The sequence below is a fragment of the Chlamydotis macqueenii genome, chromosome 12 (assembly GCF_036417535.1).
Source record: "Chlamydotis macqueenii isolate bChlMac1 chromosome 12, bChlMac1.mat, whole genome shotgun sequence".
Classification (NCBI taxonomy): domain Eukaryota; kingdom Metazoa; phylum Chordata; class Aves; order Otidiformes; family Otididae; genus Chlamydotis; species Chlamydotis macqueenii.
In genome coordinates, this window is record NC_141567.1 from 17,813,928 (window position 1) to 17,840,319 (window position 26,392).

Consider the following 26,392-nt stretch of genomic DNA (forward strand, 5'->3'; position numbering starts at 1 on the left):
TCAGAGCAAATGAGCTAATCTCCAATGCCATTGTGGGGCTGAGCATCGGGATGCAGGTGAGGCAGCAGTAAATGTGTCCTGGTGACGGGATGCCAACCCCAGGCTGGTGTTCCCTGACCGATCTTTGAAGCTGTCAGACTGTTCAGGCAACTGGTGGGTCGTGAAGTTTGGGAAGCACTGCGACGTCTGGCCTTGCCCGTGCACCATACGCCCGTCCTCATGTTATTTCCTTTGCTCTCGCTGTGCATCTGATGTCCTGGGGAGTGCGGCCAGGGGGATCTGGCAACGCCTGGGCATGTCCCTAGGGTCGGGGTTGGTAGCTTGCCCGTGCTGGCCACCGTCTCCCAGGCTCCTGCTGGTTCAAAAAAAAAAAAACAAAAACAACAAAACACCCAACAAAAAAAAAAAACCCCAAACCCCCCCACAAACAAAAAAAAACCACCCCAAAACGAAGACTTTTCCTTTGCAAGGCACAAATCTGTTGGCTGGGGATAGGATCTGGTCTGGGGCGCAGCATTTGCACGCCTAACCCCGCTTCCTGCTGCTCTCTTCTCTTTAAAGGGCTTTAACTCTTTGCGGGAGCGGCGCAGGGCTAACGGAAAAGGAGGCCGGAGGCGGCCGGTGCCGGTGACAGGTCGGTTTGGGCGGGAAGGCGCGCGTGCTGCCAGGCGGACCGGTGCCCGCTTCCCTCCGGCCGCTCCGCCGGGGCCGCACGCGCACCCTCACAACCGCAGCGACTTGGCTCCGCCCGAGGGCGCGGTGCCAGCCCCACCCCCCGGCCCCGCACCCGCCGTGCGCGGGGGCGCTGGTGCCTCCCCCTTTCCCCGCCGCCCGCCCCGCACGAGCCGCCCCAACCGCTGTCCCGCGCGCCCCTCGCCCGCCCGGCGTCGGGCGCACTCTCCCGCTGCCCATTGGCCCGCGGCTCCCGCCAATGAGGCGGCGGGGTGGGACCCGGCGGCTCTCGCGAGAGTGGCGCGCGGCCGGGGCGGTGGAACCATGTTGCGGGCGGTGGCGGGGCAGCGCTTGCGGCGGGCGGTGAGTGCGGGCAGGGGGCGGTGGCGGCGTCGAGGGCGGGAGGGAAGGAAGGAAGTAGTCGGGGGGCGGCGGCGGCTCGGTCCACCGCGGGATCCCGAGGGGGTCGGTTGCCTTCCGTCCGCCCCGGCCCTGTGAGCCCGTGCCCAGTGGGGCAGAGGTGGCGCGGGGCGGGGCGCGGGGCCGGGCGCGGGGCCGAGCTCCGCCGTTGGCCCGCCCGACAGCGGTGGCAGGGGGGCGAGCAACAGGCGCCGCCGGGGCCGGGCTCCCCCGTGGGACTCCGCTTCTCTCCCGGGCGGTGACTGTTAAAAATAAAGTTTCTGAGCGGATGCCGGGTGTTTGAGAAGCCGTTACGGGCAGGGGTTGAGGACTGGTGTCCTGCATGGAGAGCTAATGTAAGGGAAGGCTTACGTTTCTCGGAGCGCTCGCTCTCGTCTGCCCTCGTACAGGACTAGCTGAGGGGCAAGAGTACTTTCCTTACAGCTAGAGAAAACTCTTCGAGTTTGTTATTGAAACTCTAACAACGCCAGAAAGACACTTGTGGCTTAAGGACAGGTTTTCTGGGGTTTTGTGAGCTTAATACGGTGTTTCTCAGTCGCATGAACTCAGCTGTGCAGAAGTGTGATTGCTTTAACTGCCACAACCTGTGGAGGAAGCTAATGTGAAACACTTGTTGCTTTTCCACATTGACCTTCATACTGCGCGGCTGGGAGGGGTGCTGGGCTTTTGGAGGCCGTTTGCTGCTTGTGTCATGGTGGCTGCATTGCCAAATTTAATGACTGGGTGAACTCAAGGTTAGTTGGAGGGGATGATTCATGAAATGTCCCTGAATATCTGGTCGATCTCATAGCACGTGCTGGGAGACACTCTGTCCACTAGAACAGTGTGTAAATAGCACTTCTAAAGAGCTTTAAATTTCACAAAATTCTTTTTGAGCTCTTCAAGGCTTTTACAGGTATTACAGTTCTGTACAGCTTTAAATAGGAATTATGGCTATATTAATTGGTGTCAGATACTAAGAGTGACTTAAAAGAAGAGCATTGGTAGACCAGAACTTAGTTAATCTAAAAATGATAACTGTTGTAATCAGGGACATATTGTTAGGCTGTAGGCTTTCAAGAGCAAAGGTCGTGATGATCTTTAGAGCTCCTAGAACATACGGGGCTGCTGTGTAAATAATAGTTCACTCTCATGGTCACTGCACAACTCAGTTTCATGTCCTGGAAACAAGAGGTCAGCTCCCTGCTTTTCAGCCATATGTGTCTAAACTCATAAATTTATAAAATAAAGCCAACAAAACATTGTGTACATCTTCAGTGTGTGGATAACACTGTAGCCTGCAAGAGAAGCAAAGCAGACTCTGGTTCAGCACTGCTAACGCTCATGCAGTTCAAGAGTGAATAGCGTCTAGAGAAAAACAGAATGTGAGAGACTTGTACAGTATGAGTAACAAGGAAGGGTTCAAGTTGCATGACATAAAGATGGGAGGACTATGAGACTGCAAGTACACAAAAAAATGGTGCAGAAATGGGAATAAGCCATTTCACCCATCTGTGGATGACAAATTAATGAGTTGGCTTAAATTGTGAAGAAGCTATTTAGATAGCTACAAAGAGTTAAGATAGGCATTAAGAAATCCTTTCTGGTTGAAAAGATAGGAAGTTTTTGGCATAGGTTGCCTAGGAGTTATCATCATTGGAGCATGCTAACAATAAGCTAGGCAGATATGTTGGGAATAACATAGATATGCTTGCTTAGTATGTGGTGGGGGATAGCTTTGTATGAGCTCTTGAGGTCCCTTCCAAACCTGTAACGATATGAAATTGTCACCATCAGGATTGTCTTGCAGACTTTTAGTTAAGGGGCATTTTGATGTCGCACACTCCTGCCTTTATAAAACAGCAAACAGATAATGTATTCCCTTAACATTCTCTGTTCTGTATTGTTATTATTAGATAAGCAAGTATGTGCCTGTTTGCCTATTCACAAAGTTTGGGTTGGGTTTTTGTTTGTTGTTTTTTTTTTCTTCTTATATGCCATTTTACAGCAGTTTGGGGCCAAGTTCATTGTAGGTGGATGTTATAACAATGCCTTTAATTTTGTATCCAGTTGTCATTCAACCTGTATTGAAGTTAGGATTTATCCTAAAGATATTCATGAAGGGCAAGCAGTGTGTTTCAAGTCATAAACAAATTTCTTCATCTCCCTCACTTCTACCTCCATGCTCCCTCAGAAAACCTGCAGCAATAGGGTGAAAGACATTGTGACGCTCTGTTTCTTAAGAAAACTGTTTTGCTTTGTATTATACGTTACGGTTCTGCTGCTGTTTTAGAGGTACAGGTAGAATTGCATTTGCTTCTGCAACGTTTGTTTTTTTTGAGGTGAGAGATGCTTTAGAGTTGGTTTAAAATAGTAGGCATGTTCTTAGGAAACTGTTGGGGATCTTTATGTGAAAGTGATCTTAACTGTCAGGTTTTGTTTCTCATGTTGTAGTGTAGTATTTTGCCATATAACAGCTTTTGAATAAAGTGAAATGTCACTTGCTTCATTTTTAGTTTTATTGAGCAAGTACTCGTATTTTGTCTTTATGGTGTTTTGGGGGAGTCCGATTTTCACAGCTGTTGAGTCTTCGAGTTTCTGTGATTTGTTCAGAGCTTTTAATTTCCTGATGTTCCTGAAAACAGTGGATTTTGTTTCAGTCATACACATCTCATGGTGCACGTATGGGTTTCTTTTTGTGTTTTTAGCCTGAGAAAGTTCAGATAAATAGGTTTAATAGCTTGAAATATACCTTACTCAGAAAGTACTGGGCTACTTTTGTAGTCTTAGGGAATACTTTGTGTATGTCCTTCAATTGTCATTGTTAAGCTCAGACTATTAGCTTTTAAAATGTATTCATTTATCTTGAGTTCACTTTCAGTAGTGCTGTCTGTGTTTTAAAATGGCTTTGTTGCTTTGATTTTTATTAGTGATTTGCATGGGATATACCTGGAAAAGTTTCTTCTGTATTACGTCTTTCTATTGCTGCTTCAATTCCTTTTTAATTTTAAGTCTTTATTGTGATTCCTAAGTAAATTGTTTTTATAAGTGTTTTCTTTATTTGTTTTGCTGTTCTTTGCTGCAGTTACAACTCCTTTTCAGTTCAGGTTGTCTTTCTAGTTGGTGTTTCCTGGAGTTAAATTGCTGTTGCGTGGACCTCTTCTGTAGCCAGATCTGTACAGAGATTCTAGAAGTATAAGCTTTACTGCTAGAGCTGCTTCCTCTCCCTAAGCTTCTCAAGTATTTTTCTTTTTTTCTTTTTTTTTTCTTAAATTTTGCAGCTACAAGACTGCCTATTAATTGAATTAGTCATTGTTTTGTTGCACAGGAACATAGCCGTTCTCTTCAGTAATACCCCAATTCCTAGTTCCTGGCATCACTTTGTGGAATTTTGCCCAGTGATAATGGGTCTCTGAGATACATGATTCCTATTAAGCAGTTTTAAAATTTTAATTTCTGGCCAGTTTATTTTTAAAGCTAAGAAAATCAGCTCTAGAGGTACCTTTGCAGGCCTAGGTATTACGTACTTTTGCCTTGCAAATTTCTATTTTGGTTTAGTTCCCAAAACTTCCAGTCATTCCTCTGAAGAGACTGGGAGGCAAACCTCAGTTTCCTGGGTGAAGTTTCTCACAGCCTGTTTTATATTCACGCCTGTTTGAAGTGTGGGGCCATGTAGAATACACCTGCTGGAGCTCTTGAATTTCTGGAAGGACTTTTTGGCCATCCCATCTCTTCTTCCCATGTCTGCCACATTTGTTACTTCCAGAGCTGATTCCATAATTCTTGTGTTACAACTAGCATCCTTGGAGCAGGCTGCAGGCAGTTAGCTCTTGACTGGTGACTGTAGAGGCCTGTCTGCTCACCAATCTCACCTAGCAGCAAGGAACAATATAGAACACTTTTATCTGGGACTTTCCAGCTGTTGATGCATGTGTGTTGCAGTCACCATCTCTGGAGGTGTTCAAAGAACATGTAGACATGGCACTTCAGGACATGGTTTAGTGGATGTTGTGGTGTCAGGCTGATGGTTGGACTTGATGATCTTGGAGGTCTTTTCCAACCTTAAGGATTCTGTGATTCTATGATGAGCAGCAAATCTGTATTTAAGAAGTACTGGGCTTGCTTGTGTGCTGTTCAGGTGACCTGTCTATGTGCTGAAAGACCAACATATGTTCAGTTGGCATTGCTGTGAAGAGCAGATCACCTGCGCAAACTGAATGAGTACTTTGGATGTATGGGGTGTTGGCCCCGTGCGTGTGTTGATCTGTGCACGTGTACTGGGCATGTTCAGATTTCTAACAGTTGGCTGGGACAGTAGCAGTGAGTAGTCTATTATTTTGTCTGAAGTCTAGAAATTCAGATATTATGCTTAAATTTTTCATGTTCTGCTTGGAAAACGTTGCTGGGTTTCTCAGTGGGGAGCAAAAAGGGGGTTTGAGGAAACTTGAGACGATAGATTCAGCCAGTCCTTTGGTACTTTGCCAGTGGCTTAATTGATGTATACTGCACATCTAGGTTAATCTTACCAACTTTTAGACATCTGGAAGTCAGAGGCGAGGTTTGCTCTACAGTAAATGCTTGGGAGGGGGAAGTTGGAAACTCAGGACGGTCTTTCTTTATAAATGTTTATTTTAGTATGATCGCTGTCTGGAGTTCCCACCACAGGAGAAATCTGAATGTTTCTCCTGTAGAGGGAACATAGGTGCCTAGCTTTGATTATATCTAAACCTAGGTGAAATAAATTCCCAGTTCTACTGGTTGCTAGCAGATGTGTTCATAATCTATTTGCATGCTTGAGAAGCCACTTGGTTGCCCAAGTTTGTAGGATGTTTAACTGTACTTAATTTCCTTGGATAGCGTGATTTCCCAGGGCTCGGTTTTCACCAGGAGCCTTCTGTGGCACAAGTGCTGAGTGCTGTTCCCTCTCAAGGCACTGTTTTCAATAGTTTGGTTGTTCAGTGTGCCTTATTTCCTGTGCCTTTTATCCTTGCTGCCAACTGGTTAGGTTTGTACTTAATCTTCCCATTTTATCTAGGCTTGAAACTAGACATCCTACCCAACTTCAGGTGGAGAAAGAACGTCGGTGAAATAATGGGCTGTTCTTGCACACGTGCAGCTGGACAAGTTACTTCGTCAACGTAACTACCTGTCCTCTTCATTGTCTCATTGCAGTTTCTCAGTTTTCAGGATCATATGTGACTGGATGAGTTACCACCTGGTCTTACTGCAGAATCTTTATTGTAACAAACAAAATCAGTTTGTTTCTGTTTTGGTTTTATAAAAAAAAAAACCAACTAGTTTCATGTGTTAGTGTATTAAAATTCAGGCTCATGTAGGAATCAAATTATTTGTCCTTCTGGATTTTTACCTAAGGTCTAGAATGTGACTTTCAATTTACTTTAAATGTGGTCTTGTCTCTTTCTTCAAAAATGTCTTGCGTGTAGGTATAAAATGTGGGATTATCAGTTTAGAAATAATAGTTAATTAATGCTGTACTGTCCAGACTGCTCAGACAACATACATTGCTTGGATTCTTTTTGGCTAAATATATTTTTTTATATATATATATATTTCTTAGTTTATTGTGGAATTGTTTGAGAGAATGATAGAGCTCTTCTGGTGGTGCAGTACTTATTTAGGGAAAGGATCGTAACATAGTCAGAATTAAGTACATGTTTAAAATGCACGCTTCTTAGAGCCACACCAGGCTCTTATTAGAGAAATCTTTAAGAGTGTGGCTCCTTTTGGAATTTTGAAAACTTCAGGATCTTTAAGGAGCACAGTCCACTTTACTCTGTGACGTGACTATAAATCATTGGAAAAGTGGGCTTTTTGCCACAAAAGCATGGATTTATTCTTCAAATGGTGACTAAAATCTCATAACTTTTATTGCAAATGATCTATGAAACATAATCAAAAATATGGTGTCTGATCTGTATTGGCAATAAATATTTTGTTACTGGCAATAAGCTTCGAATGATCTTAGAATCTTTAATCATAACAAGTAACCTTAAGCATAAAAGATGAAATGCAGAGCAGTTTTACAAGAATCCTTATTGTCTTAATCAAAATGATAAATTATTGTCCTGATTCTGCAAAAACTTACCTTTGTATTTATATTTTTACACTGTGATTAGCTTCAGGGAAGTCTTTGGGATTTGCTTTCTCTGTGTGAAGTTCAGCGTGTTGGTAGGCTTTGTGTGGTTGAAGTCCATATCCAAATTCTTGCTTCTCAGATTTTCTGAAGCTTTTTTTTTTTTCCTCCAGTTTTACATGCTGAGTAAGTGCCTATTTGGCATGAGGGGAGATGGGGTCAGAATATATGTTTTAAGAAGTAGTATTTGACTGTGCAGTCTTTAGCATTGTGTTACTATTTATGCCTTGGTCATCAAAATGAATGTATTTTGTGTTCCATATTACACTGATTGTAACTCAGGTATTGATTTAGGCTTTATGTAGGCTAAACAAAGACTTGAAGGATAATATTCACATTCCCACCCCAAACCCTTTCCCTACCCTTGTATTAGTCTTGGAGGAATAATGCTTTTTCCAGATTCACCTGAAAATTAGAGAGGAGAGTCTTGGAGCTCAGCATATTTTGGTTTGCTTTAATGGCAATTGCTTGCCTCTTTTCCTTTTTTTTTTAATTTAATTTATGCTTTCATTTTTGCCTTAGAAGTTAGTCTGTATGTGGACGGTGAATTGGTCAAAATTATTATTTAAGGACCATTATGGGTAGACTAAGTGGTCAAATGTTTTAAAGGAAAATAGAAAACATGAACCTGATGCTGTTCAACAGTTCTATTAGTGTGTTTTCAGGGAGCCCTTGCTGCTTAATTGCCATCCTGCTACTGCATACAATTTTACCTTTATACATGACAAATTTAAAAAGTGAGTTCTGTAGCTAGATTTTGGCTAAAACCTGTAGTAAAAAACAAACCTAACCAAAATACCAACAAGTAAATATTTAATTGCTGCCCTTGATATCCTTGTGTCTTAGTCTTGCTAGTCTAATCTTCACTCTTTAATGTACTTGGTTAAGTTGGTCAGCTGAGATTGAATGTAACGTATTAAAACGTTTTTCTTAATATTGTTCAGTATGTCCCTGTGGGGGTTTTAGTTTAAACACAGCGCGCTACAGACATGCTGAAGTCAAGCAAGTTTATACCTTTTTTTTTAAACACCTTATGTACTCCGCCTACTTAATAAAAATTATCTAGATTTAGCCTATTTTGTTTGACAGCAGTCATTTACAGTTTGTGTAATTTGTAACTTTCTGTAAAGCTCTTAGGAGCAGCTTTTTACTTAAATGCTAAGTATCAAACTCTTCTTTCTCTCTTTCTGTCTGTTTTTCTTTCTTTAAAGGCATCGCTGCTCCGGAGGTTTCAGAGTACGTTAGTCATAGCAGAACACAACAATGAGACCCTTACACCCATTACACTAAATGCTGTCACTGCAGCAAAACGTCTTGGAGGTGAAGTTTCTTGTTTGGTAGCTGGTACCAGCTGTGACAAGGTAGGAAATGCTGTTTTCATATGAATACATTAATGAATGCAGTGAGACAATACTTCATAGCATCTTGGTCAGCCTGAAAAATAATCTGTAGTGAAGAGGAACTGTGCCAGGAATGGCTAGTCTGTCGGAAGTGTCCTGCACTTGAACTGCTTGTCTTCTGAAGTGAAAATACGGGTATAGATTTCATTTCACAAGGGAGAATATCAGTATCAGTTGTTGTAACCTTAAGTAAGCATATTTTTATAGGACTAAAGACCAATCAACTTTAAAAACAATATTTCTCTGTAAAGTTTGAAAGGCAAATATTGCAGTGGAAAGAAGATTGCACTCTTCAAATGGAAACCAGCAGAAATGAAGCAGCATGGTAACGAAGAGGGTTTCTGAGCATCTGCTTTCACTAGTCAAGTGCTAGTAGCACAGCAAGAGTGTTTGCAACCTAAAATTCTGAAGTTACTGCTTCTTGACTTTTATCATTTAGCTCACATATAGAAAAAAAAATACTGTATGTTAGTGGTTGTATTGTTAGTCTAACTTTTATGTGCGGAATCAAGAGACAATATAGTTAGTACATTAGTGACACTCTATTCCAGCATGATGTAATCTTGTGTGAACAGTAAAAGTAAAAATAATTACTCCTTGTATTTTTTCATAGTAGGCTATTGTTTATGAATTGTTATTCTGAAAGTTGTATGTAGCATGTCATGTGGGAGGCATACTCTGGCAGCTAATTCACAAATAGGTGGAGAAATTTCAGTGGCTACTGAACACTGATTCTAACTGAGACCCAGGTGTTCAAGGTGGAGACTTGGAAGCACATATTTATCTAGATCAAGGAGATTAAAAAAAAAAATTGCCTGTTATGTCTGTCTTTGATTTTTCCATATGCTTTGGCACTTGCATAGTAGAAAAATGATTGGGAGTGGTTGGTTGGTTTGGTTTTTAATACTAAGTATTAGTATATGGTGTCTATTTGGCAATGTGCGTCATGCTGGGGAAAAGTACTTTGCAGAAAATGAAGATTTGGGGTTTTTTTTTAAGCTTCTTTCTAAGAATCTGTGTTGATAGGACAAAAGAGTGAATTACTCAAAGAGTAACTAACTCTGTAGCAGCTGTTAGGGAATTTTTGTTTATTTCCTCTTGTTAATTTTTGAGGGTAAACTGATACTCGGCAAACTCTGTAAAACTGAGCTAGTTCTGAGAGGGTGCATGTGGTCTCCAGACACTGCTGTCAGTCCTCTTCTCTCTGATCTGCAGCAACCCTTTTATCATTTAAACTCTACTTCTGCAAATTTAAAGCAAAAAATGCATAAATATGGAATTGAACGTATACATCACATCAGTAGGCAAAGAGTCAGCTGCAAACAAAGGATTGCTCCTAAAATTTGGACAAAGACTATAACATCATTGTAGGTTTGTATTTGCATTGTATGCTTGTCCGATAAATAGTGACCAATTAAAAGAAGGTAGGATTGGTTTCTTGATGATTGTATCAGAATACTGAACAATAATCCTGAAGTGTGGATTGTTATCAGCGGTTGTAATAAATTATGAGATCATTGTGTAATCCTGCATACAGATGGCAGGCTTTCCTGTGTTTGATTTGCTTTGAGTTTTATTCACAAAATTCATTTTCGTTATCCTGTAAGGCTCTGTGCTGTGAGTCAGATCATCTGCATTTTGTTCCATCAGGTTCGTTCTGATTTTGAAATACGCATGCTTTTGTGTTCCAGTTTAAACTAGCCTATAGACTGTAAGCTCTTTGCAGCAGGCACTCTCTCTTGTTATTTGTTTATGGTGCTTGCCACTTTGGGGCACTAGCTTTAGTTGAAGCCTCTGGTATGCTGTTGTTATACAAACTAATAATAATAATAATAATAATAATTCATTTGTAATCATAGGTAGCACAAGAACTCAGCAAAGTACAGGGTGTTGCAAAAGTTCTAGTGGCTCAGCACGATGTATACAAGGGATTTCTAGCAGGTGAGAGTTGTTCTTTTCTATTGACAAAAGAAATTGTATTTATATTTGCAATTGAAAATAAGATGGTTGTAAATTTTGAGCAATATATTTTTATCCTCAGAGGAGCTGACTCCCTTGATTGTGGAAACTCATAAAAAATTTAATTACACCCACATTTGTGCTGGAGCGTCTGCCTTTGGGAAGGTAAGTAGATCAAAGTGCATAAAAATTTCTTGTAGAAAAGGCACACTATTGTATGTAAGAGTGTGAATCAAATGCCTGAGACAGGTCAACTACGGACAGTTTTGAGTTAAAAAAAAGTTACAGTGGTTGACTTGAGAAGTCGTTAGAAGCACCAATTCATGCCTGAGTTTTACTATGGGCTGACTTGGACAAAGGAACAGTGTAGAAGAGAAATTTCGTAGTAACCAGCTGCTTCTATGTACGTGAGGCAAAATATACTATAGCACAAAATAGATTAAGTGATCTGAAAGCGTTATGAGAATTGTAAGGAAAAGTGCAGTAAATTGAGATAAAAAATGTTGAAATTAGAGTGTGCAGACTTATTGGAAGCATTTTTCTTTTGGGAAGGGGAATTGCATCTATATTATAAGTCATATAAATTGAAATGTCTGTAAATATATATATATGTATGAGACAAATCAAAGTCCTAGCCAAGATATTATTTAATGAAAATACAATTTTTCAAAACTTGTGTTTTAAGGAGAGTGTTTTTAAGTATGTGGAGAGCCTCAGTTCTGACAATCTGGTCAACATTGTGGTGCAGCTAAATTAGAGAAAAAGGGTACTTTGGAAATCTTGCCGGTGTGGGATGAGTAGTGACATCAGCCTTCCATCTGACTACTTTCACTTTCAGTCAATATCAGTCCGTATACTTGTAATTTTGCGAAGAGAAATCTTTACATACCTTAAGTTTCTGGGTGTTTTTATTTTATTTTTTCTTTTTATTTTTGATCTGCCATGTCTTAGCAAATGTTAATAGCTTTTGCTTTACAGCTTATGCTTCCGTATTTGAGTGCTTAATCTAAGTTAAACTTTCAGAACTGGGCCCTTTGTGTTGGACCAGATTTTTGCAGGGGGAGAGGGTGCAAAAAGCAAGCAAAGCTCTTGCTGTTATTAATTTCTTTGTGATTTATGTTGCCATTTTTATCCTCCTTCCCATTCCTAAAGGTGCTAGGTAATTTTCTAGAATCAATTTCAGAGCAAGAGAATATATATTTTAATATTAATTTTAAAATAATAATTTAAAAGTACAGGGTTGTTTTTTTCTTCTTGTCTCGAGAGATTAGCTTAAATTTTTTTTTTTCTTGAAATGCTAGGAGCTCAGCAATCCATAATTGTGAAATTTCTGAGTAGATTGCATCTATTATTATTTTTAAAAATTCAAGCAAATAAGCCTTCTAATTTAAGATACTGAATTAACAGTTTACTTCCTGTAAGTCTCATGAAACTTCTAATGTTTTTACAAAAATATGGTTTTATTTGTCTGGTAAAGCTACATTAGTAGCCCTAAAAAAAAAAAAAAAAATCTTAGTTGTATGTGCCTTTTTACTTAGTGTTATAGGAAGTTAAAATTGGGACAGCAGGCATTCTTTTACTGACCATGTATATTTTACTTAGCATTTACTTTGAATTTTTGTCTTTAACTTCTAGAACCTTATTCCCAGAGTGGCTGGCAAACTTGATGTTGCCCCTATTTCTGACATCATTGGAATTCAGTCACCAGACACTTTTGTGAGAACTATGTATGCAGGTGGGTAATCACAAAAGATGTGGTATTTGTGCAATAAAGGGCCCAGTACTGCAGTACTGATAACTTTTCTACATAATCCTATTGTTAGAACCTTGGAATATGATAGGAATTTTCACTTTACAATCTGAATTGCTGTGGTTCATGAAAATGAAACCTGGAGATGAACATGATGCTACACGTGTGAGAAAGCAAGTAATCCCAGCAACTCTGATACTATCAGTTAGAAACCAGGTCTATCACTTCAGTTAATAGAATTTGGTAGTCTCCTTTATACATGCTGCATTTCTTTGTTAATGTACTTCTGATCAGATTTTGTAAAATGTAAGATGTTAAGTTAATCGTCCAGCTTTATTTAATATGACTAGCATTAGTTCTGATTTAAGATACCACAGGGTTATTTTTCCTGGTTATGAAGACGTTGAACTAATTATTTGTAATATTTAATTGATGTAATTTGCAATTCTTTTTTCAATCTTGTTTCTCTAATGCTTGTCTGAGCTCGTATTTTAATTTAAATATGAGCTCATTTGCTTTTGTTTCTTAATTTTACTGTACCAGATTGTACCAATGTGGTATTACATTGTCAGTTACATTACCATAATGTGGTTTTTGTGTTGCACTTTTAAGTTGCTTCCCAGTAATTCACAGTTTCAAGATTACTTTTTTTTTTTTAATTAATAGATGGTGTTGCAGCTTTTTTCTCTTTTCATGTTCCCTGCAACTTCCAGGGTGAAGTAAATACCTTATATAATACATTATTGAGAGGAAACACAATCCCACAGATACTTGGAGCAGGCCTCATTGTCTTCTGTTCTGATGAAGTCATGCAACAGGATAGACTGTCTACTTTGATTTATAGACACTATTTGTGTGTCTGTGAATGACACTTCCAAAGGTTTTGGTTTTTTTTTCCTCTTCTGAAATTTAAAAGCTCATTCATAAGGGATTTATTTAAATACTCTGTGTCCTTTAAAAAAGAGGATTTGTTATACTTCAGAAACATGGAGCTTAAAAGTAAGTTTAAATATTTGTAATCTGTATTTATCAAATGCCTAGGCTTCAAGTTTTGGTAATCTAAAACTGCAATTTTGGGAAGTAACTTTCTGAATGTTGCCTATTCTAGTAGAACTGCTAATGTGTTTCTGACATTAATTTTATTTTTTTTGTCTGATATCTTCACATTATATAAAAATATAATGTGACTTTTTTTAGGAAATATTCTTTGCACTGTGCAATGTGATGAAGCGATTAAAGTATTTACCATACGGGGAACTTCTTTTGAGGCTGCACCAACAAGTGGTGGTAGTGCCAGTTTAGAAAAGTGTGAGTATTTATTCTGGTACTTTGTCATTTCATGTAATAGTTAGATTTGCGTACTGCATGGTGATGTTTTGCAGAAGAATTTGTCAAAGCAAACTGGTTGTCATAGTCCTAGCTATATGATTTTAGTATAGGCACTTGCCCTTTTTAGTGATGTCTGATAAGGGAAAATACGGATTATATACTCAGTTGCTACTTTCTTTTCAACCTGAAATGGAGATTGTCTGCCTGTTTCACTTGCTGCTTAAACCTCTGCCGCTGCAATCTTGAAACTTTTACTTATTTAAAGTTATAGCTCTTTGAATAGCCAGATTGGTTTTCAAAGCAAGATTGGGCAAAAATAAAAGTGGTTGACCACAGTTTTCGTTTAATTGGTTGTATTTCAATTGAGCTAGGTTGTTACAATGTCTAGCTAAATTAGTAGCAGTTTAAATCTGTTTGAGAACACCAAGTCACTGTTTTATATCAGTTTTAACTAGATCAGTTTAAATTATTATTTTAATGAAGCCAGCATAGCTTTGATAGAGAAATCCAATCATGGAATCACAAAGTAGTGAGGTTGGAAGGAACCTTGTGAGATCCTCTAGTCCGACCCCCCTGCTCAAGCAGGGTCAGCTGCAGCCGGTTGCCCAGGACTGTGCGTGGTCAGGCTTTGCGTATCTCCACAGATGGAGACTTCACAACCACTCTGGGCAACCTGTTCCAGTGTTTGATCACCTCTTCTGTTTTTTTGCTGTGGGCCTCTTTATGACTGTGCTGTAAATCCAGCAGAGGCAATCATTAGTAACACGCTGCGTGTGTGTGTGTGCGCACATTGGTCCTCAGATTTTTGAGTGGCTTAGTACCTGCCCCCGACCCATCCTATATTTCCAAACATCTGTGGATGTTAGGAAACAAATGCTACTCGATACTTGATTAGCATGTTGCACTCTCATTGCACTATGTAGTTGACTTGATTGTCTGTCTTAATAAGAATGACACTGATACTGGGTTAATATCAATATATTACTTACACAACAGGCTCTCATTTTGGTGCAGCTTGTCCTATAGGTTATTTAAATACCTCTAATGAGAGAGGCTTGTAACTCATACCCATAGAGCAATTACTGGTAGAAGTTAAAAGCTCATGATAGATTTGGTTGTAGAATGAACTTTTGCATTAAGTTTAAACTCTGATTTAAAAGGTTGAAGATACATACTTTATCCTTTTTCTTGCTAATGTTTTTCTTAACCTGATGAATGCAGTAACCCCTCCGCCGCCCGTTGGTATATCTGAATGGATTGAGCAGAAGTTGACAAAAAGCGATCGACCAGAGCTTACTAGTGCAAAAGTGGTTGTATCGGGTGGTAAGTAGATAATGTTAAAACTGTGTCATGTTGCATATAAGTAATGGTACGTCTTGATTAAATAATATCTGTAGCAGAACACTATAATGTGATAAATTAAAAAAAAAGATGTAATTCTGAAATACAGCATAGGGGCCAGTGGGAATGCACCCAACACGTATGTTTTGTGAAGAGGCAAACCTTGCGTTTGATATATGCTAGTAGGCTGTTTAAGAACACTGTCATATTTGTTGAGTCCCTTTTAAAATTCTAGCAATATGAAGTGGTTTTAGATCCAAATCTGTCATATCTAAAATTATTTCTAATCGTTACAGGCAGTCTAAGTATTATTATGTAATGACTTTAATGATTTTAAAAATCATTATGTTTGTTTTCTGCTCTTCAGGTATAAAGTGACGAGCTGTGGTTTTTTTGTTTTTTTTTTTTTTTTTTTTTTTTTTTTTTACTGTGTGCCTACGGCTAAAAAATTACTCCCTAGTTATCCCCCTACAGATTTTTGTTCCTAAAGCCAGCAGAGGGAGCACAAATTAGTGGAAAAAAAAAAAAAAATCCTGTTTCTCTGGTTTCAGAGAATGATCTTGATAGTGCTGTAGACAGGAAGTAAACTAGACAGTGGTCTTGGTTTATACATATGAAATAATAGTATTAATCACAAAGACAAAAGATAAATCTCCAAATATTAAATACTATTTAGTAATATATCCAAAAATACCCTGTGCAAGCATATATTTGTACCTTTGCAAGTGCAAGTACTCATACAGAAAGTTTATGTAGACCATAAAAAAAAAAATCTTACAGCATATTACATTCTTCTTTCTTCATCTTTTTTTGTTCTTAACTTTTAAGGGAGAGGCTTGAAGAGTGGTGAAAACTTTAAGTTGTTATATGATCTTGCAGATCAGTTGCATGCTGCAGGTAAACTTGTTTTCCTCCTCTTTTTTTTTTTTTTTTAACCCTGGTTATTATATTTTAACAGGTCACATTAAAACCAACGTTAATCTTAAGTCTTTTATTTTCATGTCTATCAAATAAATTCTTAAAATCCTGTTAGTTGTATGTGAAGTTTTGTCTTGTCTTTGTCATCAACTGTGCATTATAAATACCTGTATACGAAGCAGAATACTAAGCTGTAATATTCTCTGTTCTTCTCAAATCTCCAGAACGCAAGCTTACAAACAAAAAGTGAAGTTGTGTAAATTAAAAAATGGTCTTAGCTCAATTTGAAGAGCTGGTATTTTCTTCATATGTCCTTGTATACTACTCCTTTACAGAATCCCTTTCACAGTTCTTGTAGTTTGAGTGGCTCTGTCTTTTTGCTATGCTTTTGTATTAGCAGAATAAAAGTGACCATGTAGTGTTTCAGCAAAATATTTTAAGTAAAGGTTGAAGGAGGAGGAGGAGGAGGAACTGTTTGCATTAACATTTTAACTACATTAGTTTTGGATTGCATGTGTAATAATAATAATATAATCATTTTACGTGAGTGGCTTTGTTTTTAAATTGGTGGCCTCGCTAACTGAATGTCCATGTGGCATTTTCAAGTGTACTTTGATATTTTTTTTTACTATGTCTGACTTTTGAGCTCCCCAGCAATGTAAGGTGGCACGTGTGTTCTATTCAAAGTTGGAGTAACATTATGGGAAGACATTTATGGGAAAATTCTCTTTTGATAAAGCAACAGGAGAAAATAATGGAAATAGGCCAGACTGAAATCCTTGGTTTTAAATATATGGCCCTTTAGTGCTGGGAGTAAGGATTTCCTGTTGCTTATGAAGTGCATTAGCACTTAGTGTTTGGAAGTTTCAGCCAGTGGTATAGAGAGGGATTACTATAAGAGCTCTTAAGAGGAAAGTTTCTAAATATGTGCCCTTAGAGTGTGGGACTCTTCAGTAAAATACATGTGCTTTTATGGTGATATAAATTTGGCTCGCTAATATTTTAAAAGAAAACATTGGAAATATTTTCTTTCAACTAGTTGGAGCTTCCCGTGCAGCTGTTGATGCTGGCTTTGTTCCTAATGACATGCAAGTTGGACAGACGGGCAAAATAGTAGCACCAGTAAGTATGGAAGTATCTTTCGTGAAAGAGCTGTGATGTCTTCTAGCATGCATTTTCCTTCAAAGCAAATGCTTAGAAATTATTTAAGTCTTAATACTGAGCCTAACAGGAAAAATCTTGATGTGCCCAATGTGTTATTGTCACTTGACTATGCATTTGCAAAACTACAACGGCAGTTTTATCAGCGGCTTTGCATGCTGGATTTTTTCATAGTTACCTGTGCTGAACCTTTTTTAGTTTTCTAACAGCCATCACTTATATGCTAAAAGGTGTCATTGCCAACATATACTTGAAATTATATTGATATGTGGCTTGATTTCCAGGAAGTGGTGTTTGGTTGTATGTTTGGTTTGTTTGGTGTGGTGGTTTTTTGTGTTATTTTTACAGGTGATTTTTTTCATAATTTTGGTAACTGTAACAGGATTATTACATTACATTCTAAGCAAAATTTTTGTAAGGGATGAAAAGTGCAAGAAAGTTCAGAGAGAAATAATCTACAGGTTGGCTGCTGTAGAGTGAAATACCAAGAAGGGCATACTCTAATGAGTGGCTTTAGGTTGGGAAATAACCTGCTGCACATCTTTCCTGCTATGCATCCTGGCATCACGGGGGACTGATTTCTATTTTTGTGTCTCTTTGGATTTAGAGGAGACCTTTCTGTCCGATACTAATTTCGTTGTTCTTTATGACCTGGGGAAATGTGGGGAAAGTGGTAGACAGATAAAGCGCACATGAGCTTTTGTAAATAAGAAGGTGAAATGTAGTTTGTCTGAGTATGGGGTAGAATGTGTGCTAGCGCGTACTGAGATGCGATGATCGTGGACGTGAGTAGGGAATTGTGACTAAGAACACGTACCTATGACAGATTTCCATACCTGCCCACTTTGAGCTCCATAACCAAGTAAACGTTTAGCCTGTCAGTAAGCAGTTCTCTTTGAGTATGTATGGCAACAGAAGGCACCAAAGAACAACTTTTTACTTTTTTTAATCGTTTAATGAGACAAGAAAGGGAGAGTGATCTGGAACTTAGCGAGAAACTTGTATTTCAACTGCTGCATTTACCAAATTGCAATAACTTAAATAATACTAAAAAACTGTACATATCCAAAGCCTTGACAGGATCTGAAATATTTTGCCTTTGTACCATTAAGAGCTGCAAATTTGAGAACTTCAAACCATGACCATTATTTTTCCAGTAATAAATCCAGCAGGATAGAGCAGTACTTAGATATCAGACAGGAGCTTGTGATTCCTGGAGTCTGTTGTCAGTTCTGCCTGCTGGGTTTTCTTGAAAAAGATACTTTGTGCTCCTGAGTTCTTCTGTCTTGAAGTGCGGATAGGGATGTAGGGATGTTTGCATCTTTTTTTTTTTCTTTTTTTTTTTTCTTTGCCTCCTCATCAGAGGCCTTCTGATGCTAGCCCTATTTGGCTAGGTGGAGCCATTTCTAGGCACACTAGTGTTTGTTGTGTTAATCTGTATGATAACCAACTGCTACAAAAAACAGCTTCTGAGAAGTCCCTTCCAACCCAAACTATTCTGTGATTCTATGAAATAGACCTATTGATAAAACTTAACCATCAGGTTGCATATTGTGTCCTTCCTAAATCTTGATAGCAATGGTATTAACCTCTGCTATGCAAGGAAATTGTGGGGCTTTTACAGACTGTAAATGCAACCCTTTCTGGCAACGTCTGTCTTTTGTGCATAGTATGTAATTGTTGGTTTTTTGGGCATAGTGCAGAAGACCTGTAGGCGCCAGTGTAATACTTCCCCTTTGCTAAGGGAACATTTGTATTTAAATATAATGCACTTTCCTCTGATCACATAGTAGGCATAAGGTCCAGCATATTGCAGCTATAGGTCTCCACAAGCTAATCAACACTATTTGCAGGTTCCAAAGAAGGCAGAGTTGTTTGTCATAAGGAGGTGGTCTTTAGTTGGTTGTCACATACCCATACCTTTAAAAACCAGGGAGTGTCATTTAACTGGATATTTTGAAAGGGCATGAGAAGAGAGTGACCATCCTTAGTTCTTCGCTACCCAAATACCTGTTACTGAAGTGGAAAATTTTAATTTGAAGACAGCTTAGCTCTGGTTTGTGTGTCTTGGGGCTCAAGAATGAACATTCATTCAAGAGTCAAGGGCGTATAAACAATTATGTTGAAACAAAAAAGGCTGGATTTTGATGAAGATACAGTGTTGTGACGTGCCACAGATGGCTTGTAGCAACACATGAAAGTCGTAAGAACATCAAGCCACATCATAGGATCACATCAGTGTCATCATTGTCATCTTCTAGAGGATTGTTAAAATAGTCAGTCAAGACTGACTAATGAATTTTTAACTATTGTGTCAATAAATGATCCTGACTGGCACAATTACATAGTGCTACATCTTTTTTGTCAGCAGGTTGAAATGTTTCTCTCTCATCTCCCTTCTTAACAAATATTTATTAAGTAGTGAGTTATGTGGAGTACTGAAAATTGTATACATCTTCTTTCAAATTGTTCAAATATTTCTTCTGAATCTTAAAATACATGCAAGGACAGTATACTTTGGCTTAGAAGTACAGGAAATATTTTCTGTTAATTGTAAGACAGTGCAAGTTGAATTAATAGCCCTCAGAGTTGCTGACTAGAGGAATTAATTTTTGATGTGCTGGATAGGTATCTTTAAATATGAGACAGTTTAAAGCTGCAAATTCTCAACTTCACATTCCTAATTCTACTTCAGTGTCCTTTTGGTACTTCAGCTAGAAAATTATTCTGTGCAGTGGCAGATAGATTTCACTTAAAGAAGGAGTAGAACTGAACTTTCTTGATCAGATTGAGATTTTACTGGTTATTTTAACAGTTCTCTAGAAGACAACTGCTTTCTCTCACTATGAGGTATGCTTGATATCCCTAGTTCAGGGACAGCTCATGACGTTTTATCTGGAAAAATGCAAAGCAGGGTTGTACGTTGGTTCATTGTATTAGCTGAGACCTGAGTTTTGTGTTTAGTTTTGAACTCTGATCGACATGGTGCTTGCCCTCCTGGGCGTATGGGTTTGAAGCAGGGGAAGAATGTTGGATATGAGAAACTGCGGGAGTTTGTAACACACTTGCTCTCCTGTGCAGCTGTTGGTTTCTGATGGGAAAGTATCTTAGCGTATGCTCTTATTCTTCTATTAATAGTCTCTTGCCCAGTCTCAGTGGAGGGTTGGAATGCATTGTTTTTAAAGGACTCTGGAACTGGGTCATTTTTGAGACCACAGAGGGAGAAGGGTTAGTTACAAGCTCGGGAAGCGGGGGTTACTTCTACTGCTGCTTTTTGTGTATGACTGCTGGGGAGTGTTTCTGTGCTGATCATTGGGCAAGAAGGTAATAATCTAAACGATCTGCGTATTTCTTCCCTTGTGCCTTTGACTGGATTTGGTGAAGGAATGGTGATTTTGGCCATTGGTCTTTCAGTAATTCTATGACTGGCTTCAGTTTAAGAGTACAGCCCAGACAGTGCATCACAGAACATGAGAACCTGGCAGCAGCAGCTTTCCTGAAATGCTGATGTATTAATACAGGAACAAACTGCTAATCAAGAAACAGTGGTAGTTCCTTTTGCTTAAGTAACGAAGGAGTACAAACTTTACCTTCTTTCTGTTTGAGAATGTTCTGTACAGTGCATCTACACTTCTAAAATGGCCTTGAGTCTCTCAACTTCAACTTTTGTCCATGTTGGAATTTATCGTGTTGTTTTTTGACTGGATCTTTGGTAACTTTTCTTTTATATAATTTTATTCCAGTTCTTAAAATGTTTGAATTATTTTTGTTTCTGTTAGTAGCCTTTTCTACTTGTTGATATCAGGTGATTGCAGCTCCTGTTTGAACATTGTGTCTTACGAAAGAGAAGGCTGATTTGTATTATTTGATGAGATGGAAGAATGGAAATTTTTAGGCTTAAATGGATATGTTAAAATTTAAAATGTTACCTTCCTCATTAAGAGGTAAATTAGCATATTCAATGTCTTTAATCAGTGACACACATTTTAGGAGCATTTTTTTTTTTTAAATTAGAGGCCAGTTTTCCACTGTTTCTTATATGCAGGTGTTCTGCAGAAAAATGAAATTCAGTTCTCATGTTAAGCACTGTCTGTAGTTTCTGTTTAAGAAAAAAGCCCTTGTAAGAGTGTTCAGATTGATTTTGGATAAAAATATCCTTCCCATGAGTGCCTACTGTTAAGTATTAGTTAAGTATATCTAGTTAGAAAATACTAAATTCCCTGCACAAATCAAGCCTTCTACCACCACCTCAGAGTAACTGCTGTTTTTACGTAAGAAATTTAAAATAGTCAGGGGCGTTAGTTTTCACAGTAAAAAGATCTTCGTAATTCTTTCTATATTGTTTGCAAAAGAAAAAGAGAAACAAGAACAAAAGGGAGGAGGAGAAGAAAGAAGGTAAATAGTATCTTTCAGTTATTTAAAACTTTATACATGGAACATGAACCCTTCATTTATTAGTTCAGGATTAGCTTTCCTTACCCTCGTATAATTAGCAACATTTCTAACATACAAAGTAGTATGTAGTCTTTCTCATGAACTTGTGTAATCTGTCTAATGTTTAAACAAAAATTGACTGTTTTGAGAAAAGGATAGCAACCGCTCTAGGCCTTAAACAGCTTCTGTTAGTTTTTGCACTGTGACCTTTGCAGTACAGATTTGCGAGGAAGGGGCATGTAGGGGATGATTGAATGACTACAAATAGGTGTCTAATGTCAGTTTAGCCATCTGGGGTATAAAAAGTACGTTCACAGGGCTGGTAGTTACTGTGTGGGACCTGGAGACTTCCTTCTGGAGCAGCATCTACGATTCAGGTGGGAAACCCTACGTTGTCTACAGTGCCACTAGGCATCTCTGTTTGGACACTCAAATTGTTCCCATGGTCTGACAAGTTTTCCCTTGTGTCCTATTCTAACTATATTATCCCTCCAGTTTTTGAAGGAAGATGGGGTTGTACTGGGATTATCTCATGCTCAAGTTCTTTCCCCCAGAAAACAAACAAAACCTCAGTGGTACTGGGAGTTGCTGTCTTTTTTTTTTTTTTTTTTTTCAGAAAGTATGTGTCATTTTAGGCTGTTTATTTTGTTATTCTCTGACCTTCTGAAAGATCTGCTGCTGCCTGAAAGGCATCCTTCTAGTTTAAACTCTTCAGAGTTTAAATGTTCACTCTTAAAATTTATTTTCTTTTTATTCTGTGTTCTTTCAGGGTCTGGTTCTATAATTGCTTTCTTTATAGGTTTTTTTAGCTGGCAGTAAGGACGATGTGGCCAGACCAGTATTTCACAGTTGTAGGACTCAAGGTGTCCTTCTGGGGTTAGCTGTTGTTGGACCATGGCTAGAAAGCCTCACCTTCACCGTCTCAGACTTCACTGTGAGGTTTTCTTCTTGAGGAGGGTACAGTACAGAGGGTGTGTCCAGAAGGGGAAGCGCAGCCAGGCAGAACTCTGATTTTTTTTTTAGGTGTTCAGTTGCTGCTGTCCTCTTACCTTCAACACTGGACACAAAATACTGACAAGGTGACAAGAAACTGAGATGGAAAACTCAGGAAGACAGAAGTTAGGAAATACATGATGTAGTAACAATTGGCACTGAATTAGATTATTGTGCTAGAAATGTGATATGATTGCATCGGTGCGTTTGGATATCGTATGTGCTGAGAAACCTTGGGTGGGAAAGGCAGATGGGAATTCAGTGTAATTCTGATACGATCGCCAGGAGTAAACTTGCTGACCTGCTTAGCTTCAGTGCTTAAGCTTCGATTTCATACTAGTAAAGGATTGCAGGAACTTCAAAAGGGAGGCAGATTTACAACTGTCAGGAGTTGACAGTAAAAATGAGGGGAAAAAGGACACATTAAAGAGGTGCAGCTTCAATTCAGATGCTGAAGAGTGAGATGTTGGTTCAGTTGAAAGGCACCAAAGCTGTGGAAGAACAGGAACAACTTATGGATATTAGGCAGAAAATGCAGGAAAGGGATGAAATTAGAAGCAGGAAAAGGAAAGCTAAATAGCAGGGAAGCATTTCCTGGCAGAGAGAGCCATGAAGGCGCAGAATAGTCTTTTACAGAGCAGTGCAATTCCTGTTGCTCCGCTTCTTTTACAAGAGGATGGGACGCATTCTGTGCTTGTACTTTACTGGGCAGTCCCTTTCACTGCGGTGAGTGGCTTCTTAGCATTTAGTCATTTTCTTGCTTTGGGAGTAGCAGGAAGGGAGAAGTAAATGTGATATTGTCTATTATCCCTGTATTTCTTTGTATTTGGTGGCAAAGCAATCAAACCTAGTCTGGGTTTTGTTCTAAAATGCATGGGTGACTCATGGTTTCATTACATAATAAGTGGATACTAACTCTTCCTCAGGGTTACTTCCCCTCACCTTCTTAGGGATTGTTTTCTTGCTCAGGTTAGTGTATCTTGTTAAGTTTTGTTTCCCTTCAGTCTCTGGTGGGGAAGTGTGGGGCACGTGAAACAAGGTATATTTTATTCCACAATTTCTGTTCCTTTTTGTTCTCTGGCTCTTACCTAAAACTACCAACAACAGAATGAATTAGTTAATTTCTTTAGCTTCATGAGAAGTGTCATTCCTGTCATCTTGGTTGTACTCACTTTAAAAATGTTGTACTCCTTATCGATTATATGATCTTCATTACCCTAATTTGTTAAACATACAAGAGAATATTAAGATACTAAAGTTTCTGTATTCAAACACATGGTACACTATTTAATTTCTCCTGCCTTCAGCTAGCTTTGTAGGAATGTGCTATTTGTACATGACGTTTGCAGGTTCTATTAACAGACCAGCAGGTGCATTTTTCATTGTATAAATGGTTGCGGCTGTTAGGTAGCTAGCAGATGGGAATAGCATTGGGAAAACTGACCATCCTAGGGAAATTGTTTTTGGAATATCTCCTCTGATAATGCACTATTGTTGAAAAGTAGCTTTATAGTGGCAAACTTTAGAGAGCTGTTTGTATGCAGCTGGGACTGAATCTACAGACTACCGTCTCTGAGTTGCTAAAAAGCTAAGGATTGACAACCCCTTTCATCCTGCATTATCCAGTGTAGCTTTTAACTCCAAGAAAACTATGTTCACAAATTGATGCTCTGCTCCTTTGGGGTTGGTGCAGAAACATTAAATTGTACTAAAATATTCATATGTGAGTGCATTTAGCTGAAAGCAATTGATGTGTTTTTCCCTAGAGAGAGGAAAAAAAAAATGCTGTATGGCCCTGCACTCCAGCAGCCACCCTAACCACGCTTACGAGTAATTACATAGCTTGGCTGATCAAAGGTTCTTAAAGTGAAAAAGAAACTGTAGTTGGGATTGTAGTTCAGTAATGTGTGCTTCTTGAATGGAACATATTCAACTACGTACATTCAACATAATTCAAAGTAGGACATACTGGATAATTGTTTGATATACAGTGTAATATATATGAACTAGTGTCAAGCTAGAAAATATTTTATTGGATTAATAGCTTGTAAGTGGAAGGGATCCCTTGTGTGAAGCAATTTTCATTACAAAGATTTCTTTTTAATTTCATTGTCCTTTCACTCTTGCAAAGAAAATAAAATATCTGAGCTGCCTTTAAAAAGAGTACGTGTGCCAAAGAGGTTTATTAAACTAGCCTGTTTAAAAGCATGCCACTGGTAGGATGATAAACTGATGTACGCTGAAGGTTTTCAGTGTAATTCAAAAATTGGCATAAAAATCAATAGTAGCTGATGGCATGCTTGCAAAGTAACTGCTTCATCTTGTGTTGCACCTGTGGATGCACAGAGGTCTCTTATAGCAGCCTTCAAAGTCGCTGTAAGTTGCAACTAAAAACTGTTCTTGTGGTTCTCTTAAGCAAATGTACCTTAACTGCCCCAAGGCAGCCTAAGGCATTTTAAAATAGTCTTACAAGTAAAAATGAAGTAATATTATATGCCACAAACCATTCTCTAAATAATTGGAAGAGTCAGTATGCACAGGAAAGTAACTGCATTGGTGTATTAGTAATTATAATCATCCACACATAACACTCTTGTGACATTTATCCAAACAGCGTGTAACTAACTGCTTATGTGGATTCTGGAGCCAGTTGTACAAATTCATGCACGTGAAGTCTCGTGGACTTGCTGTAGATGCTAATATGTAGGTTGGGTACATTTAAAGAAGAAGTAGGACTTTAGGGGATGGCTAAGGGTTCTTTTTTTTTCATTTTAATGATTAGCATACAGTGCCTCTATCTACAAGACGTACCATGGTCATGTTTGTTGAAAAAACAATATGAGACTAGATTAATACTTTAAATAACAAATGAGAAGTTGGATTCTTGATTTGGAATCTTGCCTTTGAATAGGATAAATTTGGGACTTGGAGGTTTGTTTCTTTTTAGGGTTGTTGTGATGCAGATCTGTGCTTACAGACTTTGAGGTCTCTGTAAAGAGTCCTGTCTCCCACTGGAGTAGTGTGGGGTGTTGTGTGGCAGGACAAATTAAAATGCACTTGGCCTTTGTGCCAGTTTGCTGGCAGAATCAGCTGGGGCTGCTGCTGTAGCCCTGGTGAGAAGCCTGATGGGTATGTTATGTGCTGATGCTCCCACCTTCGCATGTTCCCGTTACTGATACACCAAGCCCTTTCTGCAATAGCGCGGCTCTCAGTACTTCCTGAGTGTGCCTCCCTGCCCTCTGCCTCGTACGCTCTTAGGCAGTTCAGTCTATTCAGCTTCCTCTGCTGCGTGTTTCCTCCGTTGTGCTCTTCCTTACTGTTAGCTCTCTTCTCTGATGTCCCTCCCCGTGCTGATGTCCGCCATCCACTTTGTTAAAAATAGACTTCTGGCATGGCTGTGATATATGTACAGGAATTATTTCCTGTGTGAAATTAAGTTACTGTGAGGCAAGACAATTGTCTAACCTGATGCCATGCCCTTATACTACCAAAACTTTCACTTTCCTTGACTTGAATTGCTTCTGGGACTTCGTTTGTACCAGACAGTGCAGTGAGCCCCTCGGTACAGAATCCGTGTGCTGTTTCGTTACACTGTTCTCATGCACAGCGCTGGCAGCAGCCCTTCAGTGAAAACCTGCCTGCGTACGAGGGTCAGGGAGCTGCTAAATGCTACTCCATGTCCTGGACTTTAACATAAGTGCCTGTAATTGTACATGCGGATCAGCCCCTAACAGCAGTAATTAGAGCAGCTTCCAGGGATCCAAAAAGCAGGAACTTGAAGTTGGTGTCAAGCCATCTTCGTTGGCACCTGAGAGGTGCAATCCAGACTCTGATTCATGCTGTTTTGTGCCTTGGCGTGACTCTCCTGCATAGATGAGCTCT

General features: G+C 39.0%; 1 protein-coding gene across 1 annotated transcript in view; it reads left to right on the forward strand.

Annotated features, from left to right (window-relative positions):
• The first annotated feature begins 903 nt into the window (after nt 1-903).
• The window catches only part of ETFA (electron transfer flavoprotein subunit alpha), a 32,991-nt gene continuing 7,502 nt past the window's right edge, over nt 904-26,392 (forward strand). Inside the window, exons 1-9 of the mRNA XM_086756980.1 lie at nt 904-1,035; nt 8,437-8,586; nt 10,485-10,566; nt 10,667-10,749; nt 12,220-12,319; nt 13,532-13,642; nt 14,885-14,986; nt 15,833-15,901; nt 16,962-17,044. Coding sequence (XP_086613106.1) covers nt 997-1,035; nt 8,437-8,586; nt 10,485-10,566; nt 10,667-10,749; nt 12,220-12,319; nt 13,532-13,642; nt 14,885-14,986; nt 15,833-15,901; nt 16,962-17,044 — 819 coding nt within the window. The 5' untranslated portion in view covers nt 904-996. The remainder of the gene's footprint in view (nt 1,036-8,436; nt 8,587-10,484; nt 10,567-10,666; nt 10,750-12,219; nt 12,320-13,531; nt 13,643-14,884; nt 14,987-15,832; nt 15,902-16,961; nt 17,045-26,392) is intronic.